We start from the raw sequence: 27,411 nt of genomic DNA, 5'->3' as shown, positions 1-27,411 counted from the left end.
GGACGAAATAGACCAGGTGGGCGAGACATTGCCATTATTCTACTGTGTGTTTGTGGAAGTAGAGCAAAGTAACACTGACTCTAGAGCCGAACTGCTTCCAACATACATTTCGTTGAACTCGCAGGCATCTCAGCGACGTGTGAACGCAGTGTGGTGAACAGAGTGCGAATAACGTGCTCGAGGTTTTCTTGCTGTTTGCTTCCAGATGGTACTTGAGGTGGGCTCAGTGCATCAGCGTATGTGCGCTTGGCGGACTCTTTCGTGATACATTTCTCACCAGCGTTGAGCACTTGCGTTGACTCAGTACCAGCTCTTGTCGGATTTAGGCGCGGAAAATTTCCTGCGTACTCGTTATCCAAACCGCCATTGTGTGGCGCACCGGACGTCTTCTTTGTGAGCGATGGTTCGTTCACAGGCTTCGGGCCGAGGACAAACGTCTTATTTCTTCTCTGCGCAGCTGTTCGTGCTGGACATCGGCCGTAGCTAGCTGGGTGGTCGCCGCCACGGTTCGCATATACAAGTTTTTCTTTACTTGTACACGTCTAAAAATCATGAGGCCCCCCCACAGCACTTACACCTTTGTTCTCCACGACAGTGCTTAGCAACATGTCCAAAACGCTGACATTTAAAACCGCGTGACGGCGTCTCCATGTAGTCTAACAGCTCGTGTCTGGTGAAGCCAAGGTTGATCTTCTCTGGACGTTCCGAATTGGGAGCAAATGTGAAAACCACAGAGTCAGTGCGCCTTGATTCCCTTTCGGAGGAGGAGGTTTGGACCCGTCGTATGATTCTTCTTGCCTGGTATACTCCCTGAGGTCTCAGGTAGGTTAACAGCTCTTCGTCTGAGTACCATCTTGGGACCCCTTTTATAATGCATGTATTTTTCATGTAGCTGTGTGGTACACGGGCAGGTATGGCAAGGCCGCAGATAGTGTTGGTCTCTAGAAGCATATTAGCTTGGTGTTCTGTCTCTATATCCAAAAGCAGGGCTCCCTGTGCTGTGAAATGGCTCTTAACTGGGGCTCCACCGAGAATCGTTTCAATTTCCGAGTATAGGTCAATAGGATTCACTTGCTTCAAGTTAGTTCCTTCGGATGTTGGAGCAGTTAACACAGGAATGCCCATCGTCCTGTCTTTGCGATGTCGCACAAGGCGGAAACCACCCTCGTGCATGTCTAGATCTGTGAAGTTCGCCCCGTTGTGGTCCCCGACGACAGTTGATTCGTCCTCTGATTCAACGCTGTGTTGTCGCTTGCAGTCAGGAATGTTTGCGCAAACCAGCTGGTGCTTCTGACCTGGTGTCACATCTTGTGAGGTCATGGCGGTGCTCTCTCTGATGCTTGTTTTGTTTCTTCTAGCACCTTTCGACGCGGTGGGCTGCGCAGCACCCGTCGGTCGCCGATACGGCAGGTACCTTTTCGAGTCGTCCGACGTCTTCAGCAGTGCTGAGCCGTAATATAAAAAAACGATAGATGCAGACAGAGCCACTTAGCCAAGCAGCAAACAGCTTTGTCGTCTTCTCAATACATCACTAAAGTCTCAGTAGATCTTTCATCTTTCAACAAAAAAAGTGTTTCATGCTAAAATCTACTGAGACTTTAGTGAGACTTCTCAATACATCACTAAAGCCTCAGTAGATTTTAGCATGAAACACTTTTCTGTTAAAAGATGGTATGGCGACTGCTATCTATGCTGCCATAATAGTATTGATGCGAATATATTTGATTCTTGTTTGAGCTACTGACTTTAGGCTCATTCACACGTGCGACTGGCGCCGGTGACGCAACCATTTGCGACTGGCTACCAAAAAGCGGCTCAAGGCAACCGACGTTCACACCTATTTGCGACTTACACCCATCGCGACACGCAATTCACACACCCACTACTCGTACGCTTCACAGTATTCACGTGTGCTCGCATTGTCGTTGCCCCACAAAAGAAAGCTACCGTCCAGTTCTTGCGCTTGTGATTGGCTCAGAAGTTGGCGGCTGCGATTGCGTGACTGAAAAATCGGGTAGCGAGCAATATAGCTTAAGTGGTCGCTTTGCGACTAGAGTGGCCTTTTAAGATTATTGGTTTGGCGACTAACTTGGTCTTCTGACCGATGCTGGTAGCAGGTTTGAAGGAGCCTTGAGGCGACGAACGATGGCAACGTCTTCATGCTGCTTTTCACCGTGCAGAAGGGCAAGAATGTTACTTCTAACCCTTTCTATATTTACTCGAAAAGAGAATTAGAGGTCTCGTGCAACGGTGCATCACTTCGCACGTAAAACTCTGAAATTTGGAAAACTGCCCCACCGCGGTGGTCTAGTGGCTAAGGTACTCGGCTGCTGACCCGCAGGGCGCGGGTTCGAATCCCGGCAACGGCGGCTGCATTTCCGATGGAGGCGAAAATGTTGTAGGCCCGTGTGCTCAGATTTGGGTGCACGTTAAAGAACCCCAGGCGGTCTAAATTTCCGGAGCCCTCCACTACGGCGTCTCTCATAATCATATAGTGGTTTTGGGACGTTAAACCCCACATATCAATCAAATTTGGAAAACTCTGTTGGAAAGTAATGGACATTGTTATTGTCTTCTTTTTGGCAGACATTGAAGCGGAAATATATAAAAGATGCTTGGAGCAGAACAATGCTGGCCTTCGGTATCCTGAACTTCCTAGGTTTCGAGTCCAAAAAAATCTTCTCGGAAATCTTCAAGGACGCCATGGAGTAAGTGCTTCACAATGCCATTCTTGCCGCTGAAAGCTAGAGTACACGACAACTCAAGGCTGCGTAAAGGAGTACGAAAATCCTGTGTGACTCCAGCAGTGCATTTAAGCAGTTTCAATTTACCCCAGGCGTAGATTCGGTTAGACAAAGCTACGTTTCTCGTCTAGTTACGTGGAATGAAATGCGCGAAGGAATGAGGATAGGAAGGGTAAAAGTAGTGCTCACGTTGAGAACGGGTGGTATACGAATACTTGTGCAAGACCAAAACGTAACAGAGCAAGGTTGTTGAAACAACTAGCCGAAATTGAAGATTTTCAGGTTTCTGCGTTTAGTAACTTCTGAAAAGCACTAAAATTGAAGCTGTATTTCCCATGTCAAGCTGCACGCGCAAAATTTCAGGCAGATTGCGTTCGTAGACAAAAGGAGCCCTTAGCGATATTCTTCGGCACACCTCACTTATCACCTCGCCGCCACACCACTGAATTTGCTTGCGCTTCGGCCCACCAACACCAACAAAGAAAACCTCTTTGAAAAGCAAATAAACACTCGTTTGCGGCACTTTCCCCCAATCGTCGTACCTGTCTAGTGAAAGTAAAGGTCACGCTAGCGCCAAGGTATATGTTAACATGTAGCGTTACTTCGATAGAAGCCCATCTATCCAGTAGACGGTGGTTCGTTGCCACCGTCTCCAACTACGTATCAAGAGGACAAGTAAGAACAACCAAAATAATAACAAAAATGAAATTTGACGCCGCAAACGGAAGCGGTAGTGACGTCATGGATTGGCCTTACATGGGTAAATATGTTTTTGTACTTATCGCTTTTCCGTCATACGCACCGTGGTTGTGTATGTGTTACGACTTCTTTTAAATCGCGGTCACATGTTTTCGTATGAAGACCGCCCAAACAGTGCGCATGTTTTCAATCCGCAGCAACAAAGCGGCAGACATCATCGTTCCTCTGAGCACCGTGTCGACGATTGAGAGACAGGCCGACTGCTTCAGTTTCCCGCCTGGCATGTGGGACCTGAAGACGTTAACTCCACCCGCCAGCAATGAGGCTGGGTTTGTGACTGATCTCGTAAGTAACAGATGGTGGGCACGGCGGCCTCTGCTTTGCTTGCAACAGTCCTGAGCACTGTCTTCTAAGGAAGCGAGGCTCTGAGCTTTCGCAGGTAACAGCGTAGAGATCCGGTAGAGACGTATCATTAGGCGCAGAAGTATTCCAGCGAGGTTTCTTGTGAAAAGGATTTCGGGCGCGTTTCTGTACGCGAGAGATTACGTAGGCGCAAAACCTGGTGCCCAACACCCGCGAAGGCGTGCGAAGAGCCGCGATTGTTCAGTGCTCTGCTCCATCGTGTATTTGTCGGTGGTCAACCACTTTTGATATAACGATTCGGTTAAAGAACCCTTGGTGGTCAAAATTTGTGGAGCCCTCCACTACGGTGTCTTTCATTGTTATATCGTGGTTTTAGGACGTTGAAACCCAACATTGATATCTGTGGTATTAATAATAAAACCACAATCTGGCAGTTTATTGAGGTTGCTTGTCAGTTCACATTGGCACATTTCATTGAAGTTTTATATTTTCGTGCACCAACGCGTCTCTGTAACCTCCAGCAACAGAGACGTTGCGCTTGTAAGCATGTGGTTCAAGGTTGCCTTCGCAGCATTTAGGAAGTAAAAATATGCTGAAGGGAAAAAAAGGTTATGAAGCGTAACCACTTTTAATTTCGTATATTCAGTTCGCAAAAAAAGGTATAGAGAAAATAAGGATGAAAGAAAAAATAAAGAAACGAAAAGAAAGAAAGAAACAAAGAAAGAAAGAAAGCAAGAAAGAAAGAAAGAAAGAAAGAAAGAAAGAAAGAAAGAAAGAAAGAAAGAAAGAAAGGAAGAAAGAAAGAAAGAAAGAAAGAAATAAGGCTGGTAGGCCATGCACGCACACGCGAATCTTAGCTCATCCTCATTTTCCGAATCAGGCACAGGTTTCTGAATTCCTCAATCATGTGCCCAATGTCGGCTTTGATCAACGCCAGGCACCAAGTGCTAAGCGCTATTGTATAAAATACGTCTCCCAGTATTCACGGACTGACTCATCACTTGAAAGTTTACCTAATTGATCTTTACGCGTATATTTTATGCGCAGAAATTTACCACAAGTATGATGGACAAAACCAAGACGTACAATACCAGCTCTCAGATGGGCTTCTCTATCGAGCTCGGTACACTGGGCTACCTGTTAACGAAGCAGCCGGCAAGCACAACCATGGCCGGCGCACTGGTGATGTCGAAGTGCGATCGCTTTTTCCTCACCAGCATGGACGCAATGGTAAATGTCTGCTTCATCTTTTTTCCTTTTGGTATTTGCGGTCGTAGCTAATCCAAAGCGTCTACGTAAAAACCTGGCAACAGTTGTGAAAGAGCCATGGGTATTGCTCGCAATAAGTACACCCCGAACGTGATCACTTAGACAAATCGCACGGGCTATTCAGTTGCGTGTCAAAAAAACGCCTATGGAATAGAAAAATTTCACCATCTCTAACTAAAGGAAAATTAAACCCTAAGTAGCATGCGAAGAAGGGCATCATAGGTTGACTTAAACTTCCGTTCATCACGAGCTCCTCGCTCGATGTTAACGCGTCCTTGTGTGTAAAGCACACAATGAATTGACAGTAGTTTCTGTTGATGTTACTCGTTGTGATCTTGTCAGAGCATGCCACGCGATTTTATCGCCACGCCACGCGGGAGCAACTACGTTCATCGCATGTTGGCAGAAGCTCCTTCTCCGACATCATGCGATTGCTGAGAGAGAGTAAAGAAGTGGGGCCACAGCATCCTACTCAGCCCCTTACGGAGAGCAGCTAGCACGTGGGCGCGTTGTGTCAAAGTTTGGACCAGCTGTTGCACCTGCGCAGTTTGAGGGGTAACACACACCAGATTGAACTCCACCATAAGATGCTGCGTATTACACGTCTCAAAAAATGTAAACTAAAGCGCCAGGCCAGCGCAGCGCAGTCGCAGTGACAACTGGAAGAGTGGCCTTTTAGATGTGAAACATCTATTTGACAAGCTCAATCCGGTGTGTGGCGTGACCACCATTACTGCGCATGCGCGCGCTTCTCCCCCATCTCTCGACTCACAATGCCGATGCGAGCAGCGTTTGCTAGCTTGTGGTACGCTCACTCCCCCCTCTCTCTTCTCAAGACATCCCTCCCAGTGGTGCTTGCACCCTCAGTGCGCATGCGCGCCCCTTCTCTTTCCTTTTATACTTTCCTCCTCTCTCTCCACGCAACGTCGACGCCATCAGCGTCTGCTAGAGGTTTTTTTTTTTTAATAAAACCGACTACTTGAGTTTCGCAGCCTTTAAGGTAGTGCTGCTGGGAAATTTCGTCAGTGTGTTGTTGAACACTAAATATTCGCGGCATGCGCATTAAATATAAGCGGAATAGGGGTATCTGTGTCCAGTTGGAGTCGTATGTCTCTCATTGCCCATCAGTAGTGAGTGACATGTTCCAGTAGCAAACACCGGTACATCACTGCGGGCTTTGCGCCTGCCAGGGTTTCCCTATTCCATAACACTGCGACGAGCGCCAGCGTCAATGCCAATGCCAGTGTGTACAAGCCTTAGTGCCCACTGCTTTGCTTCTACATATGGTTTATTTTAGCGGGTGATGGTGCAAGTTTTTAGAGCCTTTTTGTGCACTCTTGGCGCAAATCTACAATCGCACTTGCACGGAACCCTCTCCGTCATAAATGATCATAAGTTTGTGTATTGTGGAAGCATCTACCATGTCATTATTCTTCATTTTTTGGAAATCGCAGTACCCGGCCTCTGCACACTTAATGGACACAGTCTCCACTTTGTTCATGGTGTGACTGAAAACAATGAACACTTATGCCTGAGGTTTTTGTCACGAGGTGGAAGATTTAATGACTCACTCGCCACGCAATTTGCATAATGCGACGCCCGGTTGTTACTTCACTGTTCTAAAACACTATTCTACATATTAACATGATTCCTTGCTAGAAATGAAAGCTGCATACTGTCGGTTTGCAACTGAATTGCAAGCATTGGGGCCATTCATTGGTTTCGTACTGGGCTGCCACGCATAGGGCCTGGCTTCAAATCCCCTTAGGTCATCGGTATTTTTTATTTAGTTACTTTTTATTAATTTTGGCGATAGTGGTTTCTGATACCAGCGGTGGACAATTACGGTGCTGAAAGCGGTGTCTGTTGTGGTCGCATGACAGTTTTCACTGTGAAAAAATTAGTTTCTCCACAAAGGCGAAGCAATCAGTGCGATAGCAACAAATTATCATGTCGTGCGAAGTAAGGCTGGTAGTCATCAATATGATTCCGATATCGTGTAATTGTACGAAGCAGTGGCATAAAATAACACAGCCCCACTGTCTCCTCGCATCAAAGTGTAACATGTAGAAGAGTACACGAGCCGACCGCTCATGTCTGCCGAACCATCACGCGCGGCAGCAATCGCAACAGCGCCCTTAGAACTGATGTTCAAAGCTGTTATTCCGGAAATTCCCCCGCACCACCACCCATGTTATTCCACGCTCGTTCAAGACGGGCGGGGCATTTCCTCTGCTTCAGCATTCGAAGACGAGTTTAACAGGCGGGGACACGCCATTGCATGCGCCCTCTGAGCGACAGAAGCGGGCCGACGTGATTGGTCCCTGCAGCTGCCGGGTTCATCGTCCACGTTTGCGCGTATCTACTCGTGGAAAGATCATACGATGTGCGGGTGAATATTATAATAGTTGACTTGATGCGGGACATGACGGTGACAGTGACGGCAAAAACAAGTCAACCCGTGGAGAGTAGCTATGTAGTTGCCATATAGCAATTTAAAAAAAAAGCCTTCAGACTGTACCCATACAATGTAGGAGTCGATTTGATGTGGAGCTGTCAGCCACTAGGTGCATATGCTTACCTTATATTATTTCAATGAACCGTTACGTGGTTTTTCGACACCTTCGTTTTAATGAGTAGCTGTGTGCTCGTCCTTTGCCAAAATTACTGACAGCATTGCCATTTCCGACTGCTATTCTTACGTCTGACCTACAGACGAGCCTCGACCGATTCTGTGTGGCTCCCTCTGGTGTTCTCATGACGCTCGGTTCTATTTTGTCGCATAAAGCTTAAAAACGCAGTGTATTTATTTGACCTCGGGTGGAATTATACAGAAAGAGAGATATCTTTCATTGGGTAGTGTTTCTTCTATTCACACTTATGCAGATAACGTCCCCCTATAGCCAATTCTAACAATTATTGATGGTTCGTCTATTCTATTCGATTTATTGATTGGTATGAGGGGTTTAACGCTTCAAATTTAGCATGTGATTATGAGAGACGCCGTAGTGGAACACTCCGGAAATTTAGACCACCTGGGGTTCTTTAACGTGCGCCCTTATCAGAGCACACGGGCCTACAGGATTGTTGCCTTCGTCAAAAATGCAGCCGCCGCAGCCGGGATTTGATCCCGCGACCATCTGCTGTGCAGCCGGGTACCTTTGTGACTAGACCACCGTGGCGCGGCTATTTTATTGAATATAGACAAAGATTATCATTCTCTCCTGGTAACATTGTATTGATAACTATCTGTATCTATTCATTATGAACAACCGTTATTGTCAACTCAAAGATTGTTTTATCTTTTCCTGCAAAGTTCCTACCCCCTGTGGACTTCGTCATCCAACTCATAGGGTGGCCAACCCCAGGGAAAGGCCGTCAGTTGATGGTCAGGTCGGGCCTTGTGCTAGCTATTACATATTCCCTCGTCACTAACCTCACGGCGTATCTTTTTACCATAGCTGACAGAGCTTACATCTTCTTGTTTCAAGAAAAAATGATTGTAAAGTATTGTCCTGCTGAAAATCCAGAGGCCGAAATGCTAATCTTTTTGTAACCCTCTCCAGCGCGACTTATGATCGACTGTCTACGAATTTGTCTCAATCGAACAACAAAGTTTGAAGAGCACTCGATATCAAAGAAAAAAAAGATTTAGTATGTTGTTTCGTGCGACTATCAGGTATTCTTAGTTTGATTATTTACTTAATAATATGCGGTCATTTATAGTAATATAAGCATATATAAAGCACATATGCAGTAATTCAGCTTCTTTTTCGCCGCATTCATTTCCACCTTAAAAAAACATTTTGCGCATCGGTTCCAAAATACTGTACGTATAACATGAAATTGCCTTCACTGGAGTAATTTATCGGCTAAAGTCATGCGTAGCACTCTTGCGTAACGCAAACTACATTGACTACGCAAAAGATTCCTTTTATCCTACGCGCAATGTACTTGATTTCTTGTTCAATGGCCCAAGGAACAAGCTCAAAGAAAAGTGTAAACACAGGTCAACATCATGCCTGAAGGTGTTGACCTTTTTTTTTTTTGCAGCCCTGCCAAGCCGACTACATTAAGAAGAAAGTGTTTCCTGATGTCAACCTGGCCTTCGCAGAGAGCAATCGTTCGTACATTTTTCTTTATGAAGACGAGGATTCGATCAAATACAAAGTGAGTCCTTTAAACGCCTCCAATCGGGGGGGGGGGGGGGGGGGTGTTTAGTCTGCACATACGCGGGGACGTCTAAAAGTCACGTGATTTGCTTCTTAGTGGCTACAGCACAATGAAAAGTGAGAGGCGAGTGACGCCTGGCGTCGTAAGGTGAACTACAGTGCGAATAGAAAACCTTTGAGATTGTCTACCGGCACGCGGTAGACAATCTGCCTTTGTCATTTTTCTACGCTGCCCCATGCCATTTGAGTAAAAGCTGGTAAAACCAATATTGACAGAATCAAGTACTCTGAGATTCAGAGGCATTTTGCGACTTCCCTTCAGGGGGAAACGAGCATTCGTCGTGGCATTGCGAAGAAGCGCTAGTTTACAAGGCCAAGGGCCAGCAATTAGGAGTATACGGCACTTTCCACTGTAGGTGCTGTAATGGCTCGGAAAATGTTCATTTTTGTAATTGCGGAATTGGCGCACTAAGCAATAGAAACGTTACTGAGTATGGCAAATATTGTCACGTGCTTGCTCAAGATAGACGATGTCAGTTGTGCATGTGCCACGAAGGTTTACGAAATTGACGAAAAAGGAGAACTCGCTTGCGCGTTTGAATTAAAAGATCGACCTGCTTCTGGTGTCTTAATCTTTGTGGCAAGACCTCTGTTTTGATGTCGTGACAATATACCGATAGCTTGAGCAACGTGACAGCCTAATAATAGTAGCGAGGAACATTTAACTCTTAATATGCGTAATGTTTACATAAGGCAAAAAAAAAGTTACCATTCGAGCAGAAACCGGCTAGCATGACCACCTTCCGCAGATGTAAGCATCATATTTCTGTGGCCAGAGTTTATTTCATTCTTTGGTTTTAAAAAGCAGTTTCTTTTTCTTTTAAAAAAAATTGCATCCACGCTGTCTCTATTTTCAATAGCAGCGACGTGCGTCAGCCACACTCGTCTGTCCCGTCACTGATGATTGCATGCACATCCATTTCATAAAATTCTCCGCGCTAAGCATTCTTTATCTCTACGGTGCAGGCACAGAAACTCAAGGAACTATCGACGAATCTGCGCGACAACATGGTCCTACTTCTGGTGGACGTCAACCTCGGCAACTTCATCAAAGGCTGCAGCTTACGCAGTGACGATGCGTTCAGTCGAATATCAGTTGCCAAAACGGAATTCGGGGTCAAGTGACAGCGGGCCGAGAAAACTCTCGGGAAGGGGAGCACGCGCGCTGCCAGTGGCGACTTTCGGCGGCAAGTGACGGACAGAAAACACGTCTTCGTGTGAATATTAAACTACGAAATCATCAATGTCCTTGAACTTTGATGTAAACTATGGATCTGAACAACTCGCAGTCTTGTAAGAAAGGGCATCAGGCAAGTTGCAATTGCCACTTATATTGGCGAAGTCATTGCTTGACACTTATACAGCTATAGCCTAAAGAGATTTAAGAGCACGTTTTTTTTCATGTCAAATAAAGATGTACTGCTATGCGTGTGTGCACTTTGAAAAATTTGCCTCGTGCCTGCGTGCTTTGCTGCAAATGTCATCGAAAGGTGATGGTCTTCTGCCGGCCGTACTAATGAGTCCTGCAGTCTCATGCGTGTGAGAGATGGTGCTGCGTGAGATATAGATGCCACCTGGCAGTAGCATGAGGAAACGTGAGCTTGTGCGGTATCCCGGACCACTGTCAGGTGGCAGCACCATGTAAGCAGAGAGCTTTTTTAGGGGCGAAGCTCCTCTAAGTCTAACCTTGTCACGCGTCACGCGCAACCGAGTGAAGAAGAGACGAGAGAGAAAAGGCAGTATCTTTCGAACAGTATAATAGACGGTGCTGTCTCATAGAAGTACATACAAACTGGAGTTGAGTGAGGATATTCTAAAAGCCGCTGTACCGCTACTTTTCGATTCCCTGCTGCACGGGCTGTGCCTGGGTACACGAAGAACAAGTGCCTCTCTCTCTCCTAGATAGTCGCTGTACGTGACGGATCGTTGGTGGGGCATGAACGAGGCAGAGTGGTGGGCGCCTTGACGCTTGCGCTCGGCTGCCTTGGCTTGCGTCTTGTCGGTGTTACCCACGCGACGTCTGCATTCTCGAACGCGATCGGACGCATGGGCGCATGCTTGCATGGACGGACACATGAACGGATGGACGCTTCACCCTACTCATAATTTACTCTGTGCTTAACGTTGTATTTTCATTGTGCATAATGTCGCAGCTTTAGCGCAGCTTAAGGAACGCCACGGTCTCAATTACGTATTTACTTACTTTTCAGTTAAAGAACACACCCGCTGGCTTTTAGGTATTGATGTTGCGCCTCGTGTATGCGTAATATCTGCTTTTAATCGACAGTGTTCACAAGTATGAAAGCCACCACCCCAGATTGCGGAGCGTTCAGCAAGTGCTTAAACCGCGTGGCTGAATCACGTGACAGACAGACAGCTAGACCAAAATTTCTGCACTCAAGTATCCCGAGTAAGACTATGTCGTCTTTAAAAACAGTTACAATTGAGCGTACTAGAATTCTAGTACACACTAGTGACGGTAACCGCCATTTTCAGTTCCTACTGTACTTTGAGGTTTAAACACGGTATGAGCTTCTCGCCACGCGCTCGCGTAAGGTGGCGTGGTGTTCGCATGGCCGCTGCGTCCCGTGGCCTCCTTGGTGATGCACAATGGGCCATTTCGGAATTTTTGGTACCTGAAGTAATACAAATTACCCTGGCTGCCACGGGAGTCGTTAGAGTTAGTGCTGACCGATGTCACAACGTGGAAATAACAGGCGACAGGACCCCGGTAAGGCAAGGAGAAAAACGGCAGGCCTGCGCGGAAGGCGCAGCAAAGTCACAGCGATAGCAAGAAAAGCGTCCTTTCGGAGTCTTTTCCAAACACTATTGGGTAACTGTTGCAAGCACATTGTAGTAGGCTGGCATTCATTATGCAATGTTTTGTCATTATTCCAAGACGCGTGGTATCCGCTAAACACTTGCTAGGAATTGTTCACTTGCTAGTAAATTGTCCATGCAGTGGCTGACGACGAAGATGAATTATGCCCGAAGTGGGTAGGCGCCACAGTTAATAGTATAACAAGAACAAGCTTTTGTAATGGCTTGGAGCATTGGATGACCCACTCGTTACGCTATTCGTATTGTACGACGGCTGGTTCTTCTTTACCTCTTTTTAAACGCTTTACAAGTCGTATTAACGCGATCGCTTTGCCAACATCAAGCCTGCTTAACGCAAGTTTCCCAACAAGTCCTAAGCACCGGCGTATAGCTCAGTGGTAAAATACTGGGCAGGCAACCCGCGGACCCGGGACCACTGTGTCATTGGTACTAGTTTTTTTTTTTCAATTTTGTGCGACGTGGTTACGGACAACACCGGTGGCGGCGGCGGCGGTCAACTACAGCACCGGTCTGTATTCACAGATCGAAAAAGACGAGCAGAAGCTTCAACACCGTCTTTTCAGATCTGGGTGGTTGCTGCTGGTGTTCTTTACTTCTTTGTCCTCAGTATACCCTGCCAGATTTTAGTGATGACATCAGCCTCCCTTCCAAGAAAGCGTAGTCCCGATGCTTAATAATCGCAATGGTTTGTACTCGCTTGCAGCGCATAAGTTCATTCCGAGAAATACGGGTTCACTCCAACAACGTGCATGACATCTCGCGCTTTGACGCTTTGAGCAGTGCGCACTATCGAGAATGACTTCATAGTTAACGTCACTGAGACACCACAGAGCCCTATACGGCCCGAAGTACTGTTCTAAAAGCTTTTTCGAGAGGCCACGACGCCGAATTGACGTCAAGCTAAGGTCGATGTTGGTAGGTGCGCCATGGAAAAATCACCTTATGTACTAAAATTATGTTATCAGCACTTGCCATACTTCACATTTGCTGAGAGCCGTCTCGGTATGCAGAAAATTTCCGTAGCAGTATTCTCTAAGGCCAGTTCACACATGACGCTAAAATGCTTAAGTGGCTGGAAAACCGCGTTCGTGTGCGCAGGCCACTTAAGACTGTTTTCAAGTGTTGCTGAAAATCAATATTGAATGATATTCAATCGGCATCACGAATTCGCCGCAGTGCATGCCCTGATCATTGAAATTGTTCAGGCTTCTTATGAGTCGCACGATCCCGCGAACTTTCTGCAGTACGTTTTACGCATAAAAGCCTTAAATGAATTTTAAGTGAAAACAACCCAATTTTCTTTGTTAAATTTCGGTAAACAAGCATCGTGAATTTCAAGGAAGAAATGCATGCGAAGCAAGTCCGAAGCTACTTCTCGTCATTCCCATGGCGGTTCACGTGCCTCTCAAAGAACCCGCCTGAATGCTAGTCCCCGATAACCCTCTGTGCATTGTGTAATGAAATTAAACGCTCTCAAGGAACGCATCCTCGTAAGCATTGCATTTGTCGCTCAGCGCAGGTAGTTTAGGACTGCTACAGTGCATTAGCCGCCGACTCGGTCACTCCTAGGTTAAATTGTAAAGGGGAAAATGAAAAAGTTTCAACTTGGCTGCACAACACTATAGATAATATTGAAGCTTCAAAGTAGTAACTTGATAGCGTTAAAGAGTTCGTTTAATCGAAGTGTCAGGGTCGGCGTTGTTGGTTGTGAGCGAAAAAGTATCTTTGCGGGACCGAAAAATTGGCCCTCTTTGCCTGACCGAAAAATCGAGAAATCTGAAGATAATATAACAAATTCTGGGTCTGAGTGGCAATCGAACCTAGGTCGTCTGAGTGGCTAGTGGAGCAAATAACTTCCTCTGGCTGCCAATGCAGTGAAATTATCTTTGAAGCTTCACACATTACGCGAGTCATGTGTAGATGTTTCACAATGAAATACTGCCGTAATAATGCGTGGCACAAGCGTGCACTACCATGTGGCGTCAGAACACACCAGCCAGTCACCCACAGCAAAAGACACATTCGCTACTGCAGCCTAAAGGCAACGTAGGGGGTTCACAGCAAGTTTGAACAGATTTTATGTACTAAGTCTTTGAAGAGCGTACTAGGAAGAAAAATTGCTATCACGTTCAGCTGGTGTAGGCAAATCTTAAGGGTCCACCAGTTTTTTTTAAAAATGAGCTCAATCTCTTAGCGCATCACCCCACGAATACAATGCCATCATTCTTTTCGCCAAAGCTATTTCTTTTAGTCATTGCGAGAAAGTGAATGTTGTAGTTTTCGGAATTTATTTATTAATTTGATACTGTGAGGTTGCTTAACAAGCCATAGGCAGGAGTAGATAAAACAAAACAATGTTGGAACAAACTGTGAATAGACTTCGAAAGAAAAATCAGCGGAACAAATATGAAGTCTGTCTTGAACAGTATTCAGAGCATGTGAAACATAGTAATAAATAAAATATGGAAGATACAAGACAATACACAAGGGTAACACGAAATGGGCTCGTCCGTAATGATTGATTTGTTAGAGCAGAGACAAAAGTGATGAAAAGGTTGAAAAAACAACGTGCTACACTGCGGTCAGCGCCGTGTGCCATAGTTTGTTTTTCTTTAGTTTCTTCTCATTCTCGTCCTACAGTAACAAAAACAATTCGGTCAATGGTTACTGCAAACAAAAGAATAAAGTGAAGTAAGTCCTGCGGAACAACCAGCAGCTCAGCGACAACTTTTCTTGACATAAGAGATATGGCTACAAAGCCGGAGCGGCTCTGCTACTTGCGGTAGTAAGTAGCAGGGCAGTTTGCGGCCGATCTTTGTCTTGCCACTTCCCATCAATATTGCATATAGAAAATTATATACACAGAAATTTTGATAGGAGGAACGTTTCGATGGTTCAGTGTGAATTTTGGTGTCAGAATGCGAGTGTACTTTTCTTTGACTACTAAACAGCACGTATGCAGCCGCGCTCAGACCCAGAACGTCATGGTAGTCATGTTTAATTTTGAAAACTGGTGAGGTGCAAAAGTTGCGCTAAGAAAACCAAAGAAAAAGAAAGCTTTCTTGCAAAGTGAACAATAACTGCACTTTGCCTGCAAATTCCCGCCACTGTCCGTGTCTCGAAATAAGTGAAACAATCTTTATTTTCCTGACACAAAAGAAAATATATCAGTAAAGCTAAGTACTGTGTTTCGGAGTGGTATCAGAAATGAGCTCTTCTTCGGTAGGTTCCTCAGCACGGTCAAGAAAAGTTGTCTCCGCGCAGACAAAAGTATTCAGGTTGAATAAACTAAAATTTTTTTGACACAACATTAGTCGAGACGGCGGGAGTGTTCAGATTGTCACCTATTGAACAGCAAAGTTACTATATCAAACGCGTTATTTTGTGTTTTGCCTCGTAGTTACCAGATGGTGTGACAGCCTGCTGATTCCCACAGGATCAGCCAATTTGGTTTGCGGGTTTGATACGCAATTTCGCAGCTGGTTTAATTGAATACCTTTGGAATAAACTAATGGAGACGTTGGCTGCAAGCTGCTGCCAACGTCTCCTTGACTGGTACTAGCGAAAATTTCTTCGAACAATGTCTTCAGTAAAGATCCAGTTGTTGCATAGAGGCGGCTGCGGACAAGTGTTTATCCAAATCTGAGTCTACATAGTGAAATCTCTTTTGCAAAATATTACACCAACTGTCAGCTACGTGAGGAAAACCCAACGCTTTATCTCGTTGCATGGACTTGCCAACTCGCAAAGGTGGCGGCTATGAACAACACGCCAACATGGGAGCAGTGGGAGGTTGCACTGTCCTCCTCGACGCCACAAAAATGGCTCAAGCTGATCAGTAGAACTCGCACGTGGACACAGGCTACATGCACTCTAAACTGAGGGCTCCACTGTAATCGTAAGTCTTCCTTCGCCAGACAGAAATTCATTCATTACAGCACTGGCTAACTTGGAAGGAGGATCTTTATTGAAAAAACAAAAACGAAAAAAATTTGCCGGCGTTCACATTACCGCTGGCACACTTCTCCGATGGGAAATTGGAATGAAAGGTTTTAAGAGAGAGTGAAAAAGATAATAAAAACAGAATAAAAAACTATTATAAAATGTGCTCTACAAATAATGACATATTCTATCATAAAAGTCTTTCCACAATGTCTATTTCTGAATTTTTCAAAGGCAATTGACTAGTGACTGTTAAACCCACCTGCGCTTTAAAATGCCAGGAACCGGAGCTAAAATGCGGCGCAACAGTGATGATTTATGAGAAATATGCCCACTTCTTGCTAGAACGATTGTTTCTCCTCGTGGTACGCGAGACGTACAAGCCTGTACAATAGCCGATTGGAACGACTGATTCGGAGCTACTTTATGCAGGCCTGACGCTATCAATAATATGAGTTCTTGAATACGTCAGTTCTCCTTGCGCATATTCTGATACTTTGCTAATATATTATTCGGACCTATAGTACCGTTGTGCAATTAATATATTTTGTTCTCTTCTGCTTCAAATTGTTCACTTTTGCCAACTGCTTTACGTCCAGATAAAGATTTTGCTTATTTTCCAACCATAACGTTTCTTTTATTCTCTTTTTATATATCTTTACAGTATACTCTTCTGACCCTCCTGCTTGGATCCTTACTGTGTCTGCAGTATCTTGTAAATAAATAAATAAATAAATAAATAAATAAATAAATAAATACATCAATAAAATAAATAAATATGGTCTCCGCTGTCTTAGGCTGCAACAGTCTTCACAGCAGGGTCTAGTAAAGTCCTTGAAAAACTAAAGTAGTGTCACCCGCGCCAGTACTTGGCCTAGAATTCACAACAAATTATCAAAATAAGCTAAAACTTCCTTTCTTTTCTCTCGAAAAATGACGGAAGACGCTCAACAATCACTTGTAGGAAGGCCATCAATAAGCCATTAGTTTATTCGAACATGGCGCACTTGGTCGTTACAGAGATCGCGGCGGGAGGCCGCGACTTGTCCACGCGTGCGCACGCGATTACACTGACAAAGCCTCGCATTCAAAGAAAAGAAAGAAAAGTGCTCAAGGTCACCAGGCACGCGTGACGTATTTTCTTTGCCCCTGGCGTAGCTCCCTGCTTAGCTTTCAGTGCTTTGACGGGACGAGAGAGAATTCAATTGCAGCATGCGACAAATCTTTGTGTAACTCCCCTCGCACTGGATGGATTCTAAAAATTTTGCGGGGTTGAGTTCGTGAGGCTCTTCTAGCGAAATCAATTCATGTTTACTTGAAAAGGTGTTTCAGGACCCTTTAAAGGTGTGAAACTCACAAAATACAACAAATTTATTCATTTTTTTATTTGGATAGTAAGAATCTCTGGCTTGTAGTAATGCTACACGAGTTTAACGATTGACACACTCGTAAACTCTGTATTAATAACCGGTGCGTGAAGGAAATATCTTCTCAAACAGCCTAGCACAGTCTGCGTCGAGTTGAACATTACATAAGTAGTAGGCCGATCACGCGCATGTACAAGCGCAAACGGCACTAAGTTACTTGCACTGCAAAGAAACGCTACACTTATTCAAAACGTTTACGAGTTCATCAGCGCGCGTTTACAGTGCTGGGCAATTGAGCGCTATATTCAGAGAACATGGAGGCTGGACGCGAGGCTGACATTGAAGGCGAGAACGTTTGCGAATCATGGTCACTGCATTTAGTAGACAGCCCTTCAATTGTGTGGTTCTCGGTTGCACTGTTGGAGCGCTGCAATCGTTCATAACACCATGGCTTTAGCCGCTTCGCGTGGCTTGGCACGTTACCGTAGGTTTCTTTTATGTTAGAGCAGTGTTTCGAAGCTATAGGGCAAGCAGTGCTCTGCCAGCGAGTGTCTGCCAGATGCTGTCAGTCACCGTGCGCGTCACGAATGTTCTTACCCTGACCGCTAGCCGACAATTCGTGTACCGCGCTCGAATCGCCCAGCACTGAACCACGTGTCACTGCTGCCTACACTTCACACTTGCAGAGAGTTTGATTTCTTAGCAATTGTGCCAACTTTCCCCTGCCGCGTTTAGTCGTTTTGAATGCAATCCACGAATTTCACACAATTATCCTCTACGAGTCTTCTGGTGAACATCCTCAAATAGGCGTTCAAAGTAACTGCTATAGTTATATTTGGTTTCATAACAAAGAATAGTAAACGTATGAGTTCTATATAGCACGTTATAACGCAGCTGTAACAATAAACGATGCTACGCAACACCACTCTGCGTACGAAGTCGTAAGTCCCGGGCTTCATGGAATGTTGAGCTCGGTCCTAATAACCTTGATGCGCCAGAACGGATCCTCCCGGTCTTTCTCGCCGTATGCCGCACAAGTGCTGTTAACGGAGAAATCGCCGAGGTGTGCGTTCACCAGGAGCAACGCCATCCCGAACCGCAGGTTGGTGGATCTCAGGGCCAGCTGTCTGCACTGCACGCGTGCGCAAGTGGAAATACATAGTAGCATTACAAGGAAAGAGGATGCGAGCCATGCTTCCCTTTCACACACACCCTCGTCGAACTGTTTTAGATGAACTTTTTGCTCTCCGAATTGGTACATGTCTAACGAAGGATATGCCGAGTGAAGTACGGATAATTACAGGAAAAAGTCAGCTTCGTCGCAAGGATGAAACAAAACCATATATTTTAATATTATACCAAGTAAAGCTGGCAGCTAGATCTTTCAGCTACGGTCTCACGTTACTCTACAAAACGCTGGTCTGAACGAAGACGACCACACCTAGGAGAGAAGAGCTTTCCCCCACAGTCTCTTCACGTTGACAGCGCTGCAGGTGGAATAGTAGACGTGCCGCCTGGAATGCCTGCCGAGATAGCGCGCGTGCCAGCCAATGCGACAGCACCCTCAAAGTCAAAGTTCACAGTTGCTGCTTGCTCAAGCAGCCCTATACCCCCTCCCCCACCCCCCAACCCCACGCTTCTTTATGCCCATGGAAGACGGACGGATCATTTCCTGTCTGCTTGAGTTGCAAGCTTTGGCAGGCCTCGAACGCGGGGTGGTGCTATGCTTTTTACGTTCAAGGAGATGGGTCAACTCCTTATATCTCTACTTTAACAGCGTTCATTGGCTTCGCCGATGAGCTTTTATTCGCGGGTAAAACATACCTTTGCAAGGGGACGTGATCGATGGGAAATTTACGCGGAACATAGCAGCCACAGCAAGAAGCTGTCCTGTTGGTTCTTATAACAGCAATCGCAAAAAGAAAAGTCACAGTTTTACCGCAAGAGAGATGCAATAAATGCGACAGCAATAACTTGCAACGTAATGCTTGAACGACTAGCAGATCGAAACATGCAGCGCGCTGCTCACGCACAAATGACGCACGAAAACAGCACACACATGACGAGAGCTAACTAACAACGTTTACAACTCGATGCCTAAAACTCCGTTTGAACAAAAACGACGAACAAAACGTATTACAGGTACAAGTATGAATGCGAACTACCGAGTGCCACAGGTGTTACTTTGGTGTGTTTGAAAAGCGCGCTCTTTACGCAAACGGGGCCTGCCCAGCGAGCGAAGTTGACCTTTGTGGCCCAGGCAAGTAACGCAATCATTGCGGTGAAAGGCCAAGGCACACGATTCTGCCCACCGAAAAATAAGAGCGAGTGCACAAGCTCCTAACCCTTCCGACCCCTTGCGTGGGGCAAAGTATACGCGTGGGAGATGTGCGCGCGTTGGCGCATCGCGACAAGTTGGGTGCCGAGCGCGGGCGTCTTTTTTTTTTCTTTCTGGAGTGTTTCTATATATACATATATGGTGCAGGACGGAAGCGTTGGCAACGGTAAAAAGCAGCCGAGACTGTTCACATGAATGCTATCAGAACAATACAAAAACCAACACATGCAGATAATTGTTGGGGTTTATAGACCCAAAAGTGTGATCTCGTTATGAGATACGTCACAGTGGAGGGCTCAAGAAATTTTGACCTGGTGGTCGTTCTATAACGAGCACGTAAATCTAAGTGTTCACTTTAATAATGCGGACACCTCGGCCCGTATGCGATCCCATCACTTTCGCGTCGAGCACAATAACCACGCGGGCCACCTACGGAAAAAGCGACCTTGACAAAAAAGAGCGTCATTTCAGTCTTTCTATCTCCATCACCACTTCTGACTTTGCTTCGCGTGGCACGGATTGTGCGTTCCTCGCGTTACATTTTCTACCACCTCATTGTACAGCTCTGCTGGCTTATTCTAAATTAAACTAAAGTATAAGGGACATAATTTGTACTTTTCAACTTAGAATTAGATCGAGCGATCCACTTGGTACGTGTTCATCCTTACTCTACAGCTTCTAATTGAAATACAACAATTATGGCATAAATTGAAAATAAATAAAGTGCATGAAAACGCAATGTGGCATATGTTGGGACCGCAACTACCACCCTCGTATCACGTACTCATTGCTCTAACGATTAAGCAAGGACGGGAAGTGCTTTCCTACCAACTTTCTAATCCACAAAAATGGATGGAATGTTACCGCCACTATGGCTCAAATGATGAAGCATCGGCACTGTTATCTGAAAGTTGTAGGTTAAATTGATAGCTGGGGCGAGTTGATGTTTACCTTGGCCTAATTACTTTCATGCTATCTCACAATCATCATGCTACAGTGGAAAAGAACGTCTCTTCTGTTATTTTAAGGTTCAGTGTTTCTTGGTTTCATTAAAATATAATCACGGCTTCCACGTTGGATGAGTGGTTACGGTCTCGGAAAATGCTACAGCACGTATTCGGAGCAAATTGTGGAGGTGGAGCCCTCACCAGCACATTCGGTCGAGAACTCACCTTTTGTGCGATGGTGATGTCGTCCTCAAAGAGAATGATCGTTTTCCTGAAGTCTCTGAGTTCAGCCACATTGACGCCTTGAAATAGCTCGCCTCGCATTGAATACGGATCGTTCCTGCACGGCTGAAAATCATTTGAACATTATTACTCTTTATAGCAACGACCACGAAAGAAAGAATACAAAATACAAATAGAAGTAAACGCGAAAAACTAGCAGTTGTTTCATGTATGAATGAGACGTCAATGGCTATGCGCCTGATCTTGCTGCTGGCTTTCGTGAAGGTGGTAGGGCGGGAAGCAGGTCTGCTGCGCGATCGGAGGCTGGGAACGGCTGAGTGAGTGAGTGAGTGTGTGGTGCGTGCCGAGCAGCGCGAGCCTGCCCAAGCAATGAGCCAACCACTTGGCGAAGGGGGAACTCTGAAAATGACACGGCGTTCAAGACGACAGGGCGAAGTGGCGGTTTCGCGCGTTTGCTCCGTTGAACGAAGAGGACAGAAACGGAGAAAGAGAATGCGAGTGGCAGGTGGGTGACAGGTGCCAGCGCTGATGCATCGGCGATGGCGGGGTGAGGGCTTAAGGAGCTTCACTCTTAAAAGTTGTGCGGCACGCTCCGCTTCGCAAACATTGCCCGGAAACAGTGAAGCTGATTTCGCTCTTCAGGCTCACCTTCAGCAATATACGCGTGCCTGTTATCGTTTCACTCGATGCGCCACGCTTCACCCTCATCTATATTGGCACAGCGCACCCGTGCCAGTTCCACCAAGTCTCACTCTCTCCCAGCCGCAAGACCACGTGAGCACCGCTACGCCAACGGACAGGGATGTCTCCACTAAAAACAGCTACGATATGAAAGATGACATTCCCCCAGAACAAACACTTTCTGAGCATACACAACTAAAAGGTTATTTACATCTAGATTCAAACATATTCTATCCAAAGTAATGCCGCAAAATAAAGTGTGCCAAACAAATAAAAGCTGGTTTGTTGGAACACACCTGCACGAATTCAAAGTGACGAGCTGTGGAGTTACAAATACCAATCCACGTAAAGATATTAATGACTGTCTTCCTGAAGGCAACGTCACAACACATGCCTTGACAGTTCCACAGGCAAACGTATGTGACTACGAAGCAGGTGACCATGAATCCAAAGGCACTCGCAATTCCACATACGCTACGCGCTTAACAGAACACTAAGTAGAAACAAAAATGGTTTACATTTATGAAATATACTCTGAGAACTCTAATGCAATATTTTTCTATTATAAGTTGATCATTAGCGTAGAAAATAAAGTTCACGTTTCATTTTTTTAATTTTCAGGCTTTTTTATTCTCAGATGACGTCAAAAATTGCAAAATGAACTTTTTCAGTATTTGAGTGACGATGGCTCACTGAAATGTCTTGCAGCCTAAAGCTAGGTGTTTGGCACGCCCAGATGACAATGTACCTCATTTTCCTTGAATAGAAGTTGCGTTGTGTCTACTAGACACGTTCAAAATTTATGACGTCATGGTGTTTGGTACGGGAATCTCCAAGCGGCGTCTCCATTCGTAGTATTTTGTTTTCGCACGTTCTCTCACATACCAAGCACCGTATTGCGGTAAGAGGCTGGTTTTTATCATTACGTAATTAAGCTTTGCTAATACGCAATAATTGTTTTCCTTTTTAGTATCTCCGAGCGAATAGCATCTTCATTTCTTTTTTGAGGGGGATTTAATAATGCGAAAGTCTTACATGCCTCATTGGAAAGGAAAAGAGACTATGACGTAGTCATCCTACAAATCAAACGACACCAAAAATCATGGTATTCATAGCCAACAACATAATGCTTCTTTTCGATAATAATGATGAATATAGCAAGGTAGCCCAACCCATTGGCTTTCGCCTTCGGGTGTCCAATATACAAATCGTGGCGCACAGATGAAGAGTGAGCACAGCATGTAAAATCTTTTCGATACCGCATGCTAGCGACTGCTTCTTGTTTGCTTCCTGCGCCTCCATTGAAAAGATTATGCGTTTGCGTTGCCTTCGTCTTCTTCGCAGCATACACACGAAACCGTGTGTCGCAACTACAGGTTCCGACATTCGCTGATTTGACAAGCTTGTTACAACACTCTGAATTTTTTCAAGCTCCAAAGTTTGTTTCAGTGACAGGATTCGAGGAAACTCCCCCATGCATACAGAACAGACAAATATGCTCCCCCCCCCCCCCCACACAAAAACACGAAGAACACATCCCGCCTACTCACAGTGGAACAACGCACTGCAAAGAGGAAGCACTGCCGCATCTAGACACTCATTTGCCGTGCATTAAAAATGGGCTGAATGTGCCAGCTAATTCTGCACGAAAATGATCATGGGCATGTTTATCCACTGTATTATGAGACATGACCCTGGAGCAATATTGCGGAGCTGTGGATGTTTCATTGTCACCACTTCGAAGACTCTAGAACGCCTTAAAATGAAGTGGCACTGTCATCTCTACTTATTTTTTTTTTTGAAACACAAGGTGCTCGGCAGCTTCGATATTTTTCCACAGATGGCTCCAGAACTATCATGCACCTGCGAGCGTTCAAATTTGGTAGCTGGAAGCGCTGAGCAGCTATCAGTAGCTGGGACCAATGAGTATATTAACACAGAAGTGGGAGCCTTTCGCAAGAAGGCAAGAGACAACATCAAAGAGTTGAATGAATCACTAGCAAACGTCAACGTCACACTATTCGGAATTACTTTTTTAGTATAACTTCTGACTACGCAAGTACACATTCTTAGAAGCAGTGGTATTTACTAGCTTTGAGGTAGTAAGCGCTCGTCACGACATTCACCGACATAGAGTAACTACTGAGTTTGTAACTTTATCACCATGACACTTACTACTTGCAGTTACTAGCCAGAGGGAAATATTCATAAAACGTTTGTCGTTTTACTTCGCTGACAAACATAGATAAAGTCAGGCCATGTTTTATTGTGTTCTCTTAGTACACCACAATGAATTCAACAGAAAACAGTGTGCACTCACGCACATACGAATGTAAATACAATCAATGCTTCTACGTCTTCTTCTACCCAAACAATAATATGTCTCTACTACGGGGTAGCACACGTTGTACAGGTTGAGCTAACCATGGAATCAGATTTTAATACTTGCACGTGACGTGCGGCACACGCATTTTCATACCTCGCTACCGGCACCTATAGGCATGCCTTGGCGTAGAATGAAGCTGTGAATATATACGACAACTACGAAAATTGTAGTTTGTCGAAAGTTTCATTTGACTGCCAGGATTATAGAATGACATGCAGCATTCGAAGAAGGAAGCAACGCTTACTAACTCGTCACGTACGCAAGTTGTAACGTCTAACCCTTCAACACTACGTATTAGAAAAAAAATTTACTATTTCTCAAAAAGAAAACGTTAGCAAAAGGTAGTAAAAATGTTAAGAAGACAGCAAATGGTGCACTTATTACTTTTCTAGAACTTCTTTAAGGTGTTCAACTTTGTATCGTTCATGCAAATAATTCAAATAAAAGCGTTTTACCGAAAATGGTACAACGCATCTCTGAACAGAAAATGAGCACTTTGAAAGACTGCGCTCATGGTAGAAAGAAGAATGACAAAAAACTTACCACAGCGTCCAGGCTGGCGACGTACAGTGATTTGCAAGGCGCGTTGACCATATCGAAGTTAATAGCCTTCTCCTTCACCTCGTAGATTAGCGTGCCCAGCTCGAATGACAGGCCCACCTTAACGGCGGTTTTGAACCGCTTGTCTGCCGTCATCAATCTTGAAACAGTAAACTGCGCCCAGAAATTGCAGCCGAATAGAAAAACGTTTGTGACGTTTCACTACGTGAACTTACTCTACACACGCACACCAATGAGAGCTTTCCTCTTATTATTTTTTTACTTAATTTTTTTCATTTTAGCATCACCGCAACAGGTGATAACGAAGAAAAAAAAACAACGGCACAGGTCCTTGCTTGGAAAAAATTTATTGAAAAGAACACATTTTTTTACTAAACGTCACGTGCATATCAAAGAAAAAAATGAAATGAGAAAAAACCTTAACATGTACACGGCATAATACCTTATGCCATGTGACGCCTGAAGATAAGCCAGTTTGCTCTGCGACAATGATACTAAATGGTGCCTAATGCTCAGATCTTTTTAATTAATGCGGATAAGCCTCATTGATTTCTTTCATGAGTGGGTTATTTAGATGCTGAATGATTGCGGAACCGGCAAAGCATGGCTTATAACATGCACCACAGCGCGCTCCGATGAAGAACAATTTCTATTCTGCTAAACATTATTTTATTATTTAGCCTAAATTAAGAACTGAGCCTTTTTGAAAGTGTTCAGAAGAAGCCTGAGAGTTGTATAGTGGAAACCGATGAAGCACATTTGAGCAGCTGTGTCTGCGCATTCACGCAAACCAGACATTTTGTTGTGAAGAACAAGATGTCACTTAAAGGCGGTAGACGACGCACATAGACAGGTTATTTCATTCCCTAATAGTAAAAAATACAACAAAAACTTGGGTGTGATAGCTTTTAAGGTATTTTCTTCCAATGGTCATTTGAATGGGATACGTACCATGGGTTCAACACGTATAAACTTTGGTGATTGTGAGTTTTGTCCCCCCCCCCTCGAAAATTGAGTAAAAATTGTTCTTCGGTGTCGAACTATGTTCTAACCTGAGTCACTTTCAAGGCACATAATACTGGAACCCAAGTCGTAATTGGCACTAACAGAGCGTGCAGCACGACTTTGTATGAGCTCCAGTTCAAGAATTAGAGTTAGATTTTGCATATCCTGTACTCTTCATGCATATTCAATGCTTGATCATACATAAGTGACATACAAAGCTTCTTGAAGACTCTTGGAGCCAGGCTTGATACTCCTTTTAATGAAATTTAACATAATATTGGTTCTATCGATTGTGTAAACTATATGCGCATTCCAAGGTAAATCGGTAGACTAGTGGGCAGTGAAGTATTTGAAGAGTTCAACAAGGCCAACATGTGCTGGTGACAAGCTGGGACAATGGTTTGCGTTTCTTGAAGAAAACTAAGGAGCGAATACCTATTTACATTCAAACGTATTTATTATTATTTTCCACCTACGTCACCACAGTACTAAGATCACGTGTGTTTAGAAAAATTATACTCACAGACAGTGAACATCAATAACATTTTACCAGATCATTTCAACAGAACGCAAACATACGCAGCCACACAAAACTTTGATGCGAAAAGATTTGTATACATATGTGCAGCCACCAGCATCGTTAACACGAACGCTTCGACACGTGTCCTCTCGTCTGTACATTCCTGTCGATTGCACTCATTTTAACTCATAATCATGTTGTACCCACACGCCAAGTCGTACAGTTTTCCTAGGTTCAAATAATCATCATTATCAGCATAAGCGTCAAGAAAGCCTACTGCTGCGAATGGCGCGTACTGTCTTACGCACGCGTGGTGGGTACTTGATCCATTTCCAAAAGGAATAACTGTAGCTTGGTTGGCATATTGCACGCAATGCAAGATAGTTCAAAACGGCCAATGTTACGTAATGGGGGTGCTAACACCCTCTTTAATGTTGCTGGCGCCTCATGGCGCTTCTGTCCTGCGCAGAAGCCGCAGCAGGGGTCGCAACTTTCGAGTGGTAGGCGGCATTTTGCTCGTAAGCGTTTGTCGCCACCATCATCATCATGGTTAGAACGGTGGCAGTGGTAAGGACGCCTGGTGGAAAGCTTTAATGGCGGCACGCGAGAGAGGAGCGGGTCTCTTTGGCAGGTGCCGGTTGCGCGAACGGTTCTCTCTCGCGGGGGCCCGCGGAGTATGACTTAGCGGGTCGTCTGCCCGGGCCCTTCGTGGTGAGTCAAGCGTTGGCGAAGCCACCCTGTGAGTGTTCTTTTGTTTATTATGTTGTTGAGTGTTTCGTAATGTTGTGTAAGGTTGTTTTTAGCGTGTTGTCACAATTCATGTATATAAATTCGGCTGACGATATTGTCGATCTAAAAGTACTTAAATAAATGTGGGCTGTTTGGGTCGTTCCGACTGCGTCTACTGTGTCCATTCAATCAAAAAGCGTGAGGCTCTCCCAATATCAAGACCCCACACTGGCTGCCCAACGTTGAGCTCTTGGAGCATAGGGTGTCAGTTTTCGCGGTTCGGGATGCTTGTTTTTAGATATGTGGTAGAGTAGACCTAGGGGGACTTGCGCTGCTAGCGCCGGTGGTGTGCTTTGTTGAGAGCAAGGAGATCACTTGTTGTGACGTGTTTGAACTTGTAGGCACGTTGAGTTTTTTTTTTCCTGCTCAGAAGTGTTTTTTTATTGTGATTAGTTTTGAAGAACGTTGTTCAGTTGGGACGAGATCCATGCAGTCTGCATCCTGGGGTGAGCAAAGCTTAGAACACATGTACTATAGGCTAAGT

The 27,411-nt window shown here is 45.0% G+C and overlaps 2 protein-coding genes across 2 annotated transcripts in view; one reads left to right on the top strand and one right to left on the bottom strand.

Annotated features, from left to right (window-relative positions):
• The first annotated feature begins 2,591 nt into the window (after positions 1–2,591).
• LOC142774407 (uncharacterized) lies at positions 2,592–10,678 on the top strand. The gene is made up of 5 exons (XM_075874770.1): positions 2,592–2,708; positions 3,641–3,788; positions 4,854–5,036; positions 9,129–9,245; positions 10,274–10,678. Exons 1-5 carry the CDS (start codon positions 2,629–2,631, stop codon positions 10,430–10,432), a joined length of 687 nt encoding a protein of 228 aa, XP_075730885.1. The 5' UTR covers positions 2,592–2,628; the 3' UTR covers positions 10,433–10,678.
• A 7,676-nt stretch (positions 10,679–18,354) lies between these two features.
• LOC142774405 (uncharacterized) overlaps positions 18,355–27,411 on the bottom strand; it is a 28,309-nt gene continuing 19,252 nt past the window's right edge. The window contains exons 5-7 of the mRNA XM_075874769.1: positions 24,596–24,766; positions 20,968–21,090; positions 18,355–18,589 (exon numbers count right to left, since the gene is read on the bottom strand). Of these exons, the coding sequence (XP_075730884.1) occupies positions 18,413–18,589; positions 20,968–21,090; positions 24,596–24,766 (471 nt within the window). The 3' untranslated portion in view covers positions 18,355–18,412. The remainder of the gene's footprint in view (positions 18,590–20,967; positions 21,091–24,595; positions 24,767–27,411) is intronic.

This window comes from Rhipicephalus microplus, chromosome 10 (genome assembly GCF_043290135.1).
Source record: "Rhipicephalus microplus isolate Deutch F79 chromosome 10, USDA_Rmic, whole genome shotgun sequence".
NCBI lineage: Eukaryota > Metazoa > Arthropoda > Arachnida > Ixodida > Ixodidae > Rhipicephalus > Rhipicephalus microplus.
Note: the sequence above shows the minus strand (reverse complement) of the source record. Positions and strands in the feature narration are given on the sequence as shown.